The 12,484-nt window shown below is 38.4% G+C and overlaps 1 protein-coding gene across 3 annotated transcripts in view; it reads right to left on the bottom strand.

Annotated features, from left to right (window-relative positions):
• ADHFE1 (alcohol dehydrogenase iron containing 1) overlaps positions 1-12,484 on the bottom strand; it is a 31,787-nt gene that overhangs the window by 2,096 nt on the left and 17,207 nt on the right. For all 3 annotated transcript variants that reach the window (XM_079103611.1, XM_079103612.1, XM_079103613.1), the window contains 4 exons: positions 10,876-10,974; positions 8,343-8,421; positions 8,000-8,096; positions 4,992-5,149 (listed from right to left, as the gene is read on the bottom strand). In XM_079103611.1, coding sequence (XP_078959737.1) covers positions 4,992-5,149; positions 8,000-8,096; positions 8,343-8,421; positions 10,876-10,974 — 433 coding nt within the window. The remainder of the gene's footprint in view (positions 1-4,991; positions 5,150-7,999; positions 8,097-8,342; positions 8,422-10,875; positions 10,975-12,484) is intronic.

Here is a 12,484-nt window from a genome sequence, read left to right as displayed (position 1 = left end):
CATCCAGGCAGAGGACTTCTCACAGGACTTCACCACCCTCGCTGGAGCTCCTGCCACGTCGTCCCTGCAGGGTTACTCTCTAGTTCAACATTCAGGTTTTCCTTCACACCACTTATCACTATCTGGAATTATTTTGTTCATATCTTATTTATAGATGTTCATTTCCTGTCTCCTCTTGCTAAGCTCCAGAACTGAAGAAAAGGACTTTATTTTCCTCTTTACTGTATCCCCAACAATGCATCAAGACGGTAGATCTCAAAAAGCATTTTTCAGGTAAAAGGAAGATGAAAAGAAAGAAGAACACATTTAAAAAATCAACTCAAAATGAATCAAAAACCCTATAAATAAGAGCACACACCTTAAAACACTTAGAAGAACACAGAGCGGGAAAACTTCACAACTTGGAACTTGACAAAGATGTTTTGGACAGGACATGGAAAACACAGGCAACAAGGGAAAAACCAGATAATCTGGACTAGATCAAAATTTAAAAATTTGTGCATCAAAAGACACTAATAAGAGGGAAAAGATAACTCACAAAACAGGAGAAAATATTTGCAAATCATACATAATTAGGGACAAATATCCAGAATTTTAAAATAATTTCTACAATTCAACAACAACAAAACCCTAAACAACTCAAAAAAATGAGCAAATAGCTTGACTAGATATTTCTTCAAAGAAAATATATCAATAACCAATAAACACATGACAAAATGCTCAATATTATTAGTCATCAGGGAAATGCAAATCAAAGCCTCAATTAGATACAACTTCATACCTATTGGGATGGGCTATTTTAAAAAATGGAAAATAATGAGTGTTGGTGGAGATGTGGAGAAATTGGAACTGCTTGTATTGTTAATGAAAATATAAAATGATTCAACAGTTCACCAATTCCTCAAAAAGTTAAATGTAGAATTACTATATGGTCTAATTCTACTCCTAGGTATATAACCAAAAGAAACCAGGGACTCAAATAGACAATTACACACCAATGTTTATAGATGTTCATAATGTTCATAATGGCCAAAAGGTAGACACAAGTTGTGTCCATCAACGTGTGAATGGATAAACAAAATGTACCCATATAATGAAATATTATTCAGCCATGGTCAGGAATGAAATTCTGACACATGCTACAACATGCATGAACAGTGTAGACATTTTGGTAAATGAAATAAGTCAGTCACAAAAGGGCAGATATTGTGTGAGTCTACTTAAATGAGGTACCTAGGATAGGCAAATTCAGAGGTTACCAGAGGCTTGGAGAAGGGGGAATTGTTTAAGGGCTGTATAGCTGTTTGGGATGATAAAAGAAGGTTCTGGAAATTGATAATGGTGATGGCTGTACAACACTGAATATACTTAATAGCATTGAAATGTATGTGTAATATTGATTAGAATGGTAAATTTTATGTTTTATGTATATATGTCCACAATTAAAAATAAATGAAAAAAGATGGATGAATGGATGGAATTTGGAAGAAGGTGGGGGACAATATTGATGAATATGAGTGAGGCAAAAGCAGAATTTTATATCGCAGCAGATCCTCCAGACCCTAAGGGATTTTGGAAATTCATAGCATGGCAAAGGCTTGTTAGTGATTTTTTCTTTTTTTTTTTTTCTTTCTTTCTTTCTTTCTTTCTTTCTTTCTTTCTTTCTTTCTTTCTTTCTTTCTTTCTTTCTTTCTTTCTTTCCATCATTTATCTATGTTTTTGGCACAGTCAAGAGGTGAAGTTCAGCATTTGCTATGGCCACATACGATGATCTTCACATTATTCTGTTATAATGAGTCTTATCTGATGAGCTCACAGTCCCTTCACATGGTATGGTTGATATATGGTCACACAGTTCAAGACTCTCAGAAGACCTGAGGCCATGCCTGAGCTGAGTTTCTCTTTCACATTTCTAACCCCCAGAGAGTGGTTAAATGTGGGCAAATTTTGTGATGTCTTGCTAGACATATCAACTATGCCATATGAAAGCTAAACTCAGAATGAGGATGTGTTAAGCAATGTGAGGTTATTTATAGACATGTAAGACCAAAGAACAACTGATTAACATGGGCACTGAAGTAAATTCAGACTTCTACTTTTAGCACATTCATAAAATAACAACATTTCAGCTGTCCTGTCTACACGGGAAGTGCTCATTCGGGTAGGCAGCTCTCCTCAGTAATGAAATGTTTTGATTTGAAATGTAAATGTTTCTTTCCAGAGGTTTCAGAAATTCATCTTGGAAGATTAATTTATTTTTGCCTGCTTTCTTTGCAGTCTGGCTATGGCAGTTGGAAGCCTCTGTACACAGGGCTGCTATTTGCTGCCACCAGTATGGGTTGTGGTGTTTGGTCAAGAATACTGGCCTGGTTGTTTCTTCCAGAGAAAACTGATCCCTGGTTGCTGAACATAAAAGAACCTTTATCAAATATGTGAAATAACCTTTCTGGCAATGTCCTTTACAGGGAGCAGTATATCCTCCTTACTACCTTAAATCCTGTAGACACTAAAAAGTGAAGATTAGTTTACTATATGTGTAAAATTCTGAAGTTGCAATAGCCTTCCTGAAAAATGTTTCCTGCTGCCAAAATGCAAAACAACCCCCACACAGTGATTTTTCATCTGCAGAATAGACAAGCTCATTTCTAAGATCCCCTCCAAAGTCCTGGGAGTCTATGAATACATGCAAATATCTATCACATTGACTCCCAAATGGAACAAGTGCTAGTTAACTAAATTCAACTGTTTCTCCTAATCTTGAAAACATGATCAAAGGAGGAAAGGCAGTATACACCTTGGGGATGCTTTGTGAATACAGATCAAGGAAAATCTGGTTTCCTACTTTATGACATGACTTACATTCAAAAGATTCCATTTACCTTCCATCTTTTGTGAAACTAAGAAATTTGTTTTGTCTAAACTTTTGCTTCTATGGTTTCTCTCTATGACATGTACATGAAGTCATCCAGGATGATACCTAATTAACTTACTATTTTAGTGGAATGGTCTCAAATGTTAGTCTGGATCTAAATGTTAGTCTGGAATAGCTCTTGAAAGTGAAGGTCTGAGCAGAGTAGAATTAGGATAGTAAACACTTGCCAATGTGTGCTGATGGCTGGGAAGTGCACTGTCACCAGCTATTAAATGGCTAAGAATACCATCTAGTTTCATCTGAAAATCATAGATACCATTCTTGGAAGTAGACAACACATATTTTTGAATACTGTCCTGGGTTAAATAAGCATAGCTTTAAAGAGGGCCCTTGCAGAATGAATAGTGTTATTGGAACCGTGCTATAAAGCTGGAAGCTACGTTAAAATCAGCGTGACCACTCAGTCTGTAGTGTCCCTGGGCAGGCTTTCATGGTTCCCTTGACTTTGGCTGAGTCCTAGCCATTCTGAGGAAACATCTCAAAAGTTACCACCGTCCAGCTATTAAGTTCACGTGGATGGAGGCTGTAGGAGGAGAGGAGAGGGCTGCAGGTTTGTGTTTATGTAACATGTTTACTAGGTTGTACTAGGTGCTAGATTCCTGCCTTCTGGGAACTTAGAGTCTAGTAGGTTTGAATAAAGAGGAGTAACTGTGATGGACTCACAAGGTCTTATTTTTTGGCTGTTTTGTCTCTTGGACTATGAGTTAGAACTAAGGACTTGTGAATTGGTTCAGGGGCTTTGAGACTCCACTTTTTCACATTCATTTACATTTTTAGATGCAATTGGATTCACTGAACCTTAATCTAAATCAGGGAAACTGGTGGTTCATGGTCCATGTTTCATTTATATATAAGGAAACCAGGGAAAATTCAATAGAAACATCTGGATTGCTTATTTTTCTTGGAATTGGGAGTTCTACCAACAGGAGGACCTGAATTTCTGCTTGGTGATAATAGTGGCAGAATAGCTGCTCACCCAATTAGATGGGTCACATGCTTTCCAGTTTACCAAAGTCTCCACTACTCCCTGTTGCATTAAATAATGCTGTTCATTGCCTACATGGCTCCCGTGGAAATATGAACCTGTGAGCCAGATCTATACAAATATCTTACGTGAGTGGTGAGACTATCAATTCTACACACTGACAAACGGGGATGAAGTAGTTAGTTCAAAGCCTTTGCTACCTGGAGTGAAGAGAGAAAAGAGCACTGCTGCCTATAGTACGCAGGATGCCCTGTGAGTGGATACTCCAGAGCTAGCTTTGTTTCAAGGTCAGGGCGAGGCCCACAAATGCCTTAACTTTTGACAGAAGAGCCCCACAATATTTGAAATGATCCCTGCTTTTGCCATATCACTCCAGGCATGGTGAACATGGTGTGGCCCACCAACTAAGCACTCTTGGCTCTGAGTTCTCTACTTTATGAGGAATTGCAGTGAACAGGGTCTTGGCCCATTAGTATCTGATGTACCGGTTTGAGAGGTCCAACAAAGGATCGACTCTCTTCATGAGATTCTTGGGAGAGGAAAGTTAATACATCTATTATGATTCTGCCAAATAAAGAATGGCAGCTCATTTCACATTCTTTAGTGAAGTTTAAGTAAATGAATTAAGACCCAGAGAAACACACATTTGTATAAAATATACAATCTCCCAAATTCATTCAAACACAATTTTGTAATAGTTTCAACTTAAAGAGCATGCCCATTTGTCACAAAATAGTAGGAATTTGTAACACTTTATAATGGGAAATAATATTAGCAGTTCTTTCGAAATAGCTTAAAAGAGGAGAAATAGGAAAATTTTGCCATAGCTTGAGGTCAATTGGGTTGTTTTTGCCTTGAATTTCCATAAAGAATCCTTTCAGTTTTACCATAAAATCCTCACCTAAGCCACAGTTCTACGGAATAACATAAAGGCAAAGGAGCCTGGGCCCCCTTCCCAAGGGAAAATTGCTATGGAGGAAACCTGAGACCTGCTGGAGAACCTTGCGTCTCTAAATGGAACATGTTTTTCTGGAAGTTCTGTGCTTCTTAGCCAGAGTGTGCTGTGCCTCTTACCTGGGGCAATGTTCCTTTCACTAATGCAGGGATATCGGCCTTGGAGTAACCAATGGCAGCTAGGCCATCATCAACATTTAGATCAAATAAGAATTTCCGGAGTGTGTCTGCCAACACAGGCCCAGCATCCTGGATCCCAGCAGTGCGAGTGTCTGCTCCTAGAAGACATGAAATGTAGACTGGGCAGAGAGGGGGTTGGAGGAGGGGGAAGAGGAAACAGGCTCCGGGTGTCATTCAGGCACCAGATCAATCGGATATATAATGTGTACTCTTGCCATTTCCAAACGCTGAGGATGAAGGTACCACTATGCCTCCCTCGAGGTGGACCAATGGTCAGTGATCAATCCCACAGAAGACATGTTGGCAAGGCCAGACTGAGAAGCCAAGGGCCTCTGCAAGAGAAGTCTGCCAGGGCTGTTAAACTGACTCTCACATTTCCAAGAAACTGCCAATTCCTACCTGCTCAGCCCTTGTGCGGTGGGAACGAAGAGGAACAGAGGCAACAGAAAAGATAAAGAAAGGAAACCGAAAAGAAGGCTGGCGCTGAGAGAGGAGGAAGGAGCATTTGTAGGCGAAACACAGCTTATGTGGTTTTCAAGGCTTGGAATTTGCTGACATCTAGAGGTGTACATGTTCAATGGCTTTTCTCATGGCAACATCTTAAAAAAAAGATAAGGCCTGGATCTGGGGATGGGGCTCGGTGGTTGAGCACTTGCCCAGTATGTGCAGGGCCTTGGGTTAGAACACGAGGTGCAGGGAGGAAGAAAGGAGAAGGAGGAGGAGAAGGAAGAGGAGAAGGAGCCCTTTGCAAACATCTTGTGAGTCAAGGATATAAAAAATACCCAAACTCCCTCATTAACTGCTAAAAAAAGGAAGAAAATATTATGACAAAAGGAAGAAAATAGTATGACAAAAATGTGTTACAGTGACCAAGGAGGGAAATATTTCCTCTTTCTAGCTAGAAAACTTTCTTATTTTGGTCTCTATTGCTAAATGGCAGGGAAATTTCCTCTTAATAAATATTGCAGTACCAGTTGGGCAGAAGCAAGAACACGAAGCCTCTTAGAAAACTGTGCTTCATGTATAGATAATAATGATATCAGTGAAGAGGTGCAGTTGCCAAGGTTTGGAGGTGTGAAAGGACAGAATTTTCCCATAATTAATAACTAATCCTCGTAATCACAGAGATGTTAGTGTGGAAGAACCATGGGGTTCTGTCCTCAGGGAGGGCGAAAATTCCCAGAGGAATGACTTTCCAACCCTTAGCACCTGTCCTGCTCCCCATCTTTTGAGTGGATACCTTCACTACCAGGAAGCGAAGCGTTCTGTAAACAGAAGGTAGCACTGCATGAAGTTTATCCAAGTGCCTCTGAAAGACACTAGAATGTATTCTTGACCTGCATGTTGAAGCATATTACTAAATCGGTTTAAGCTTTCCTTTCTATGGAGTGAAAACTTTTTAGTAATCTAGGAAAAGGAGTAAATTGAACCAGGTCCAGGGCCAGTTGGAGAGCAGCTTGATGGAAGGTAACTTTGCCTGACATGACCAATCCGTGTGACCCAGCAGCAGCTAAAACATGGATTAGGGACAGGAGATACACAACGCAGGGTTTGTGATGTTTTTATGTTCTAGGCTGGCTGCCATAAAACACATCATCAGAATCTCTGGGTTTTCCTATGAAGTGTTTTTAGGACAGAGAGAGAGAGAGAGAGAGAGAGAGAGAGAGAGAGAGAGAGAGAGAGAGAGAGAGAGAGAGAAGGAAGAAAGAGAATACATTGTCCTAAACCTAAGAAAATCTGAGAAATCTGAGATAACATAGAAAATCAAAATATTTAATGGCCACATATGGGATAACATGAAAATTTCCTGTGTGATAAGAAAAACTCATGGGTTCTTCTAGCCTGGATTTTTATCTAACCTCTGTTAGAGAAGAGCTTTCTCAGTAATGTTGATGGCTGTCTGGAATGTGAACTTTAAGTTCTCTAATATTTTTCCCATTTTTCATGAATGCAGCCTGCAATTTACTCCCCCACCCCATGTTTCCACCATTTGTACCGTTTGCATATTTACAAAGGTAGCTGTGTCCCAGCCTGTGGCTGACGACATCTCCCATCTAAAAGGGAAAGGGGACAAGAGATCTTGGTAAAGTTGGTGGCTTGTTCTCACAGCACACGCTGGAAATCAAGCCTGGGGCTGGCTCTGGGTCCTAGGTGTCTGACATTAACATGCTCGGCGCAGCTCCTGGAACTCTGGGAGCACAAATGGGCGAGTGTGCGAGGGGAGCCGAGGGGAAGCTGCCCTCACGGAGGATGTCTGCGGTCGTTCCCACCTCCTTGGAAATAGTCTCTCCAACGGCTGGAGCTAGAGCAGCATAATGAAGTTTTCTTTTTAGCCTTTCCTTCCCCACCCTAAACACAAGTAGGGGAATAAGGTGGTTTGCAAATTGATCAAATACCTGAGTCTGCTTAAAAGAGTTCTCGTTTCAGAAAAAAACACCAACATTTTACTTTCCACTACAGCTATCTGGAATATGATTTTTATTTCTGGTAAGATTGAGAAGGCACTGTGGATGTCTTATTATAGATATTATTTATCCTACAGCATGGCAAACAGTTCATTTGGGATCTTTTTAATAAAGTTTCTCATTCAGACTCTCTGTGATTGGGAATTTACTGTTGTTTCCAGATTTTTCCACCTAGCAAAAACCAATTATAAATTAATAGTAGGTACAGAGTTGTATTTTCCTTGGGCATGAAAACAGAGAAAATAATATTACCACAAATTTAAAAGAATCAATATTTGATTCTGTTTCATTCTTATCAGATTCTTAGAAACACAAAAATTATGTATTTTAGTGCTAGATAGGGCTTTGAGCAAGTCACTGACATTTTCTTAACCTACTCCAAAGCAACATATTTTGGTATTATTCTTTATGGTTTCCTTCAGAAGCAATCCTAGGAAATGCTCCACCTGTGTGGGTCACAGATTTATGACTAATGGTTCATACCCAATATTTCTGCTGTCTCCAGGTGCCGCTCTGGAAACATCTGGGCTGTGAACGTGAACACTGCAGGGGATGTGAGCACCACAGAAAGGCCATGGGGCTGTGGAAAGACAGAGAGCAAAACTGTTCTTCCTCCTGCATTCTCTGGGTATTTCTTTACCCTATATTCCACACAGTCAAGACTTGACATGTATAGGCTGGGAGTGTAGCTCAGTGGTCTCAGAGGTTGCATGCATGAGGCCCTGGTTTTAACCCCCAGCACTACACAATGAATCAACAAATATACTTATGGAAATTGTGAGGCATATAGGATTTAATTAAATAATTCATTATTAATTATTTTTACCACCAGTGGGTGATCCACATTATAATCCTTTGCTTTATATGTCTTCACTAAACCTGAAATCGGGTAGGACATTCCATGGCTAGAAAAGAAAAAATAAATACTTATGTTGACATATAGATATCAGAATTCATATCAACTACACAAAGACACACTTATGGGGAGCCCTTTACCAGAGATATATGTTCTTTTTTTTTTTTTTGGATGTAAGGAGCACTGTGATTCACTCCAAGGTCAGTGTATTCATTAATCAAACCTCTGAAATATCCATATTTGAATGGTCATAGAATTGTATGCCATTCAACAACAAGCAAGCTGGACCACCTGTGATTCATCCCTCCAATGATTGATAGATACTTTCAAATACCATTCTTTTGAAATGGCATTGAATCATAATGTGTTAGTCTAGTCTGAGTGGCTATGTTAATTCTAATTTAACTGATTTCTCTTGCTTAAATTCTACCTACGATTTGTTTAGATTTAGTTGTCATCAGGAAAAGGCATCATAGTTTTTGTTTTTACTGAAAAAATAACTTTATATCCTCTTGGATTCTTAGTGAATAAATTGGAAGATGTTATAGTTTACTAAACGATTCAGAAGGTAAGTATTGTAATGAGTTAATATATTTACAATTAATATAGTGAAAATGAAATGTTTTTCATGAGTAAAATGATCTGTAGTTTTAAAAAAATGGATTATTGGATGACTTTGTGCTTATTTATCAAAAGACTTACATTTCATGGAATGAATTATTTTGGTGAACTATATGAATAAAGGAAAAAAAGAGTGCTCCCAGCCCCTCCTTCATGAAACAAACTAGAAGTTATTGATTATCTGAGTCATTAGGTACTTTGAAATGTGTTTTACCTGTCTTAGGCTCAGAAAATTATTGCCAGGTGTGCTTTTGTGATATGATAGGATTCATGTAGGTCTCAAAGGTAACTTTTTAGCAATATTCAAAATGTTAGCCTGATTGCTTTTATTTTAACAATTGTCTATGCCCTTTGTAGAAAATAAAAACTATCCACAGTCCTATTTCCTTCTAGTCATTTTATACATATGTTTAATTTATAATTTTATTTGTGCATGTAGTTTTATGCATTGCTTTTGCTACTTCATATTCTTTGTAAATTTCCCATATAAATTTGTTCAAAAACATTATTTTTAATGGTCTTATTTTATTCATTCTTTATTTTGGACTGATTTTATTCTTTAAGTACTGTATATTAGTTAACTATTAACTATTGAAATTTGGTTGTAATAAAAATTTTCAGTTATAAATAACACTTAGGTGGATATCCTTATAAGGAAATCTGTGGATCATATCATGGTTATTTCTTTAGGCTAGATTCCTAGAAATGATTTAGTTGGTTAAGGGGTATAAATATTTTTCTGGCTCTGGGTACATTTTGTTCATTTGCTTTTTGGAAAGGTGTAACCAAGTTATGTTCTCAGTAGCAGCAGAGTTTGAGGATGACTATTTCCTTACACTCACCCTAGCGAAGGCCCATTTTTAGTTCTCAGTGCTCACTGTTTTTCAATTTTAAAGCAACATATCAAAGAAGTTCCTATAAAACAGATCAGTTCTGGGTTATTGACAAAGATTCTGATCCCTTTCTTTTTTGTCTGTGAGCGATTAGGGAAAAAATCCTGCATTTGAGGTTTTAAAAATCTACAACACATGGTGATGCTATGGAGAAATCAGAACCCTGATTCACTGCTGGTGGGGATATAAAACGGTGCATTCTGTAAGTTTCTCATAAATTTAAACACAGAATTACCATATGATCTCACAGAATTACCATATGATTCTACTCCTATGTATAAAAGAAGAGAAATGAAAATGTGTATACACAAAACTGGTACAGGAATGCTCACAGCAACATTATTTATAATAACCCCAACTCATAACAACCCAAATGTCAATCAACTGGTGAATGTATAAATAAAATGTGGTATATTCATCCAATAGAATGTTATTTGGCAATAAAAAGAATGAAATGCTGATACATAGTTGAACCTTGAAAACATGCTAATTATAACAAGCTGGATACAAAAGGCAACATAAATGAAATCGTATAGAATATGGAATAGAGAAATCTATATATAGAGAAAGTAGAATCATATCAAATAGGGAATAGAGAAACATAACAGAGAAAGTAGATCAGTAGTCATTTAATACTAGGGAGGTAGGGGGATTCATGGGTGATAGTTGAGGAGTCTGAGATTTCTTTTGGGGATAAGATGTTCTAAAATTGATGATTCAAGAACTTTGTTTATATACTAAAAATTATTAAATCATACACTCTAAATGGGTGAATTGCATGGTATATGAGTTATATCTTTAATAGCTGTTTAAAAAAAAAAACTATGACCCTATAAATTCCTTGCTAATTAAAAGAATACTTAGGGACCTTAAATTTGTTCCTTCTAAATTTGTTCCATATTTAAATTTTACCACTAGTCCTAAATTATAAATATTTGTTTTTAAAAGAAATGACTTGAGTAAAAAAATAAAATCTCATATTCACTCACCACAGATGAACACCAGCATTTCCAAAGCCAATGCCAGCAAAAGTGCTTGCCAAGTGCATATTAGACCTTGCTTCAAGATCATCAGGATTTCTGACAGCCCTGTAAATTATATAAGTACCAAACAACAACACAACATTGGCATTTTCTATTTAATAAAGAGCTGCCTTAAGAAGAGATGGGGGCGGGGCTAGAAATGCTGCTTGGTAGGAAGAAAAATTAGGCAAGTTATTCAAATGACGTCTTGTCTTTTAAAGGAAAACCAAAGGGAAACATATTTTCTCATCAATGGTTTTACCAAAGGCATAATAAATATGCTGTCAGCTGCTAATGTGATATAAAAGTGCCAGGGGAAGCAAAGCCCTGATCCTTGGACTGGGAGAGCTGCTCTAGGAAAGTGCCCTAAGACTCATTCTTCTTCTTCATTTGTCAGTGACCTTGACAGCAGCCATGAATGAACTTAAACATATTCTCAGAATGCACCTTGAGCCCGTCGCCCTGGGCTATCTACAGTCTAACCCCAGCTCACCCAGTCATCTTTCTTCATGTGACACTGACCCAAATTGGAGGGGACCTCTTTTGGTACCGGTGGAAACTGCACATCAATTCTAATACTGTTATTGTGCATATGGGATGTTATTGTAGGCTGAGCCATTGCTTGCTCTGTGTGTCTCGTGCCACTGTGCAAAAGCAAATTCTCAAAGGCCCTTTGAGATTCAGCTTAGCCCTCCTGCACACATTGCTTGGAAACCCTGCCTGAGAGAGGAAGCCCAAAGGCTGGCAAGTGAACCACTTCTTGGTGTTTCTCAATTTTACCTTAAGTGAGGGTTCCTGTGGGGGGGAAAAATGTGCCATAGTCTTTCTTTTCTCCTTTTATTTGGAATAGAGAGGTGCTTGTGCCTCCTTCTCCAAACCCAGTGTAACTTCCTTATTTCTCTAATGACAAGGTGTAGCACCTGATGATGGGACTTGCAGCCTTCCCTCTGTCCATCTCATTCCTTTACCTCTCACTATAACTCTGCCGATCCCTCCGTCCCTGTCAAACAACTGGCTCCCTGGTTACCTACCTAGTGCAATGCTGCTGTGCTTCTCTGTGGTTCTTCTCTCAGGAGTCTGAAACAGCTCAGTGTCCCTCCCTGTATCTCGGGGGCTCTACTACAAAATGCTTGAAAAGACCGTAATCCCAGTGACTGGGCAGGATGATGTAGGAGGATTGCAAGTTCAAAGCTAGCCTAGGCAACCTTGTGAGACCTAGTTTCAAAATAAAAAAATAAAAAGGGCTGGGGATATGGCTTAGTGATAAATGACTCTGGGTTAAAAAGAAAAAAAAAGAGGGCTGGGGAGATAGCTTTGCCTTGGTTGGTAGAGTGCTTGCCTTGCAAGCACAAGGCCCTGGGTTTGATCCCCAGCACTGCAAAAAAAAAAAAAAAATAAATAAAAAAAAAAATAAATTCCCCCTATCCAGTGGAACTTTTAAGATCAAGGCCAGAGGGAGCATCACATCCATATCTAGGGTTAACCTGCCTGTGCCCTTACCCTGCATTATGTATTAGTACAAAAATGAGTTTGACTTCGCATATATCTTAATGTCTCAGTTGTCATTTTTAAGTAT

The sequence above is a fragment of the Sciurus vulgaris genome, assembly GCF_902686455.1.
Source record: "Sciurus vulgaris genome assembly, chromosome: 1".
NCBI classification, from domain to species: Eukaryota; Metazoa; Chordata; class Mammalia; order Rodentia; family Sciuridae; genus Sciurus; species Sciurus vulgaris.
Note: the sequence above shows the minus strand (reverse complement) of the source record. Positions and strands in the feature narration are given on the sequence as shown.